The sequence below is a fragment of the Eleutherodactylus coqui genome, chromosome 13 (assembly GCF_035609145.1).
Source record: "Eleutherodactylus coqui strain aEleCoq1 chromosome 13, aEleCoq1.hap1, whole genome shotgun sequence".
NCBI classification, from domain to species: Eukaryota; Metazoa; Chordata; class Amphibia; order Anura; family Eleutherodactylidae; genus Eleutherodactylus; species Eleutherodactylus coqui.
The window spans coordinates 89330141-89332908 of NC_089849.1; the positions used below are offsets into that span (position 1 = coordinate 89330141).

Genomic DNA, 2768 nt, shown 5'->3' on the forward strand with positions numbered 1-2768 from the left:
TTCACATCAAGGCTTCATTCACACGAGCGCATAAACGGCGAGGTTTTTACGCCCGACCGATATATGCGACCATTTGAGCCTTTGGTTTCCAATGCATTGGTTCACATGGGCTAAAAAATGTAAAAACGCCTACACTCGTGTGAATGAGCCCTAAGGGTAGGCGGCATATGCTTGCTATGTAGACAATAGGAAGGCAGTGTGATAGGATGAAGGTCACATCTTATTGAATGATAGGCAAGACTTACTACAGCTTAGGCTCCCATTATTATGGGCTAGCTACTCTCTTAAAGGGACAGTAGCCATTATTTTGTATGCTGATTTCTGCAAGTGCAAGAATTCTAATTTGCCTCAGACCTTGAAAGTCAATGTAAGGATTACACAGAAATAACCCATTTTGTTAGTCACCTCGCACTGTTTATTGCAGAGCATCAATCCCATCAAAGGATATGTGACTATGTGCAGGGAGCAGGCACAGAAGAGGTTAAGTGATCTTGGAACAGCTCGGGCTCTCCTGCTGTCACTTACCAGAGTCAAAGGTTTTCTGCAGTGAGCCTGACACTGGTGTCTCTCACTTGATGTCCCTGACACACGTCATGCCTATAGACTCTGACATATAGTCATAGTGGTTGCTGGAGGACATTGAGCGACCCCAGGAAGAACACTGTAGGCTGGACCCTCTTTTCTTGAAGGAGGAGGTGAACTTGTAGAACTTCTTGTTTCGGTTCTTCAGATATTCCCTGTAGTTTTTGGTGAGAAGGGTGTACAAGAAAGGGTTAATGCAGCTGTTGCTGTAAGTCAAGCAGGTGACCAGGTAGTTAATGCACTTTTGGACTTGAGAGGAGAGAGGGGGGGACATGTCGTAAAGTCGTATTAGCTGCCAGATCCAGAAAGGCAAGAAGCAAGCCCAGAAGACGAGGACGATGCTGAAGATCATAATTAGTACCTTCTGTTTTGGGGACCTCTTATTGTCTTTCTTTTTGATGGGGTTCCTCTGGGACTCCAGATAAGTCCTGGCCAGCCTGGTGTACAGGTACCCAATGATTATGCCTGGTGCCATGACGCTGGTGCTGAACAGTACCGTCAAGTAAGTTCTGTAGGCATCCTCGCTCCAAGTTGGGGCGCACATTCTTTTATCCCCTCTTCCCACACCTTCTCTTAGGGTCATCATGATCATCATTGGCATGGTGAGAAAAAGTGACAGCACCCACACAGCAATGGCCATGGACTTTCGATAGCCCTTCGACCTTCTGACCGTGTTTAGAGGTTTGGTCACCGCCATGTACCTCTCAGTACACATGACTGTGAGGGTAAATATACTGGCGTGCATGGTGAGAAGGTCCAAACTAAGCAATATCCGGCACCCAATGTCCCCAAAGTACCAGTCTTTGACCAAAGAGGTACAGAGAATGAATGGGATGCTTGACAGGTAGAGGAGGTCGGCCAGGGCCAGGTTAATGATGGAGATGTACATAGATGCAGCATACCTCATGGATTGACACATGACCACCAACGTGTACACATTCCCTGCCATTCCCGCCACATACATCAGAGACAGGATGGTGCCGAAGGTTGCCGTAATAATTAATTCATCCGTGCTGTAGCCCCGAAGGGTGGAAAAATTCCCCGGGCCGGAAGAGTTGGGCTCCATTCGAGTGTCAGTGCAGCCGGCCCGGGGAAGGGACCGTCTTGTGGAGAAGACTGAGGTCTCTCAGAAACTGCAAAGGAGAGCGAGCAGGAGGGAGGGGAGAGGGAGGTGGTGACGACAGCACCGCTCTCCTCACTGTCTTCTCCGTATGATGCTGGACGCTTAATCACTGGCTGCTCATTCATAAACATGGATTTTTGCGTTTACTATTCCATTAATGACGAGGGCTTTTTTGTATAATAAGTCACACTGCGGTGAGATGAATATTCAAGAACAGGAATAACTTGCACAAAAGTGACACCGCAGTGGACACTCTGGAATGTGATTTTAAGGGTTAAACAAGTTTTAGTCACTGATATCACAAAGAGGGCGATGCCTCACATCAAATAAAACTGAATTCAGCCTCGTCCAAATTGCCTCTAAGCATAAAAGCTGGCATCAAAATGGGCAGATGGACACTTTTTACTCATCTGATTACTTAGAAGGTGTTTTCCAAAGGGTTAAACGTCATTGGGCCATTGTCACCATACAGAGGGTGATGCCTCGCATTTAATACAGTTGAATTCAGCCTGGCCCAAATTGCCTCTGAGCATTAAAGCTGGCATCAAAGTGGGCAGATGGAGCCTTTTTACTTATCTGAATGCTTAACAGGTGTTTTCCAAAGGGTTAAACGACTTTGGGCCACTGTAACCATGCAGAGGGTGATGCCTCGCATTAAATACAATTGAGTTCATCCTGACTCAAAGTGGCAATAAAAAGCTGGCATTACAGTGGGCAGATGGACACTTTTTACTGATTCTAATAAGAGGTGTTTTCTAAGGGTTAAGTGAGTTTGAAGCGCCAATCTCACGCTGCCAACAGACGGAGGGTGGTGCTCTGCAGAAACATGCAATTCACTTCATCCTGGCCCCCAGTGGTTCTGTGCATAAAACCTGCCGTCAACATTGGCAGATGGTCATATTTCCTGATTTTAAAAATGTAACAGAGGTTTTCAAAGGGTTAAATGAGCTTGAGCCACAGATGTGATGCTGTCAGCATACAGAGGGTGGTGCCTCGCATCACATACAGTGACGTTCAGACTGACCCAAAGTGGTTCTGGCTATTTAACCCTTTGAAATCACCC

At 46.6% G+C, this 2768-nt stretch overlaps 1 protein-coding gene across 1 annotated transcript; it reads right to left on the reverse strand.

Annotated features, from left to right (window-relative positions):
* Window positions 1-410: 410 nt before the first annotated feature.
* Window positions 411-1706, reverse strand: LOC136588783 (urotensin-2 receptor-like). Its single transcript, XM_066588239.1, has one exon. The coding sequence runs from the start codon at window positions 1646-1648 to the stop codon at window positions 569-571; it is 1080 nt and encodes a 359-aa protein (XP_066444336.1). The 5' UTR covers window positions 1649-1706; the 3' UTR covers window positions 411-568.
* Between the last annotated feature and the right edge of the window lie 1062 nt (window positions 1707-2768).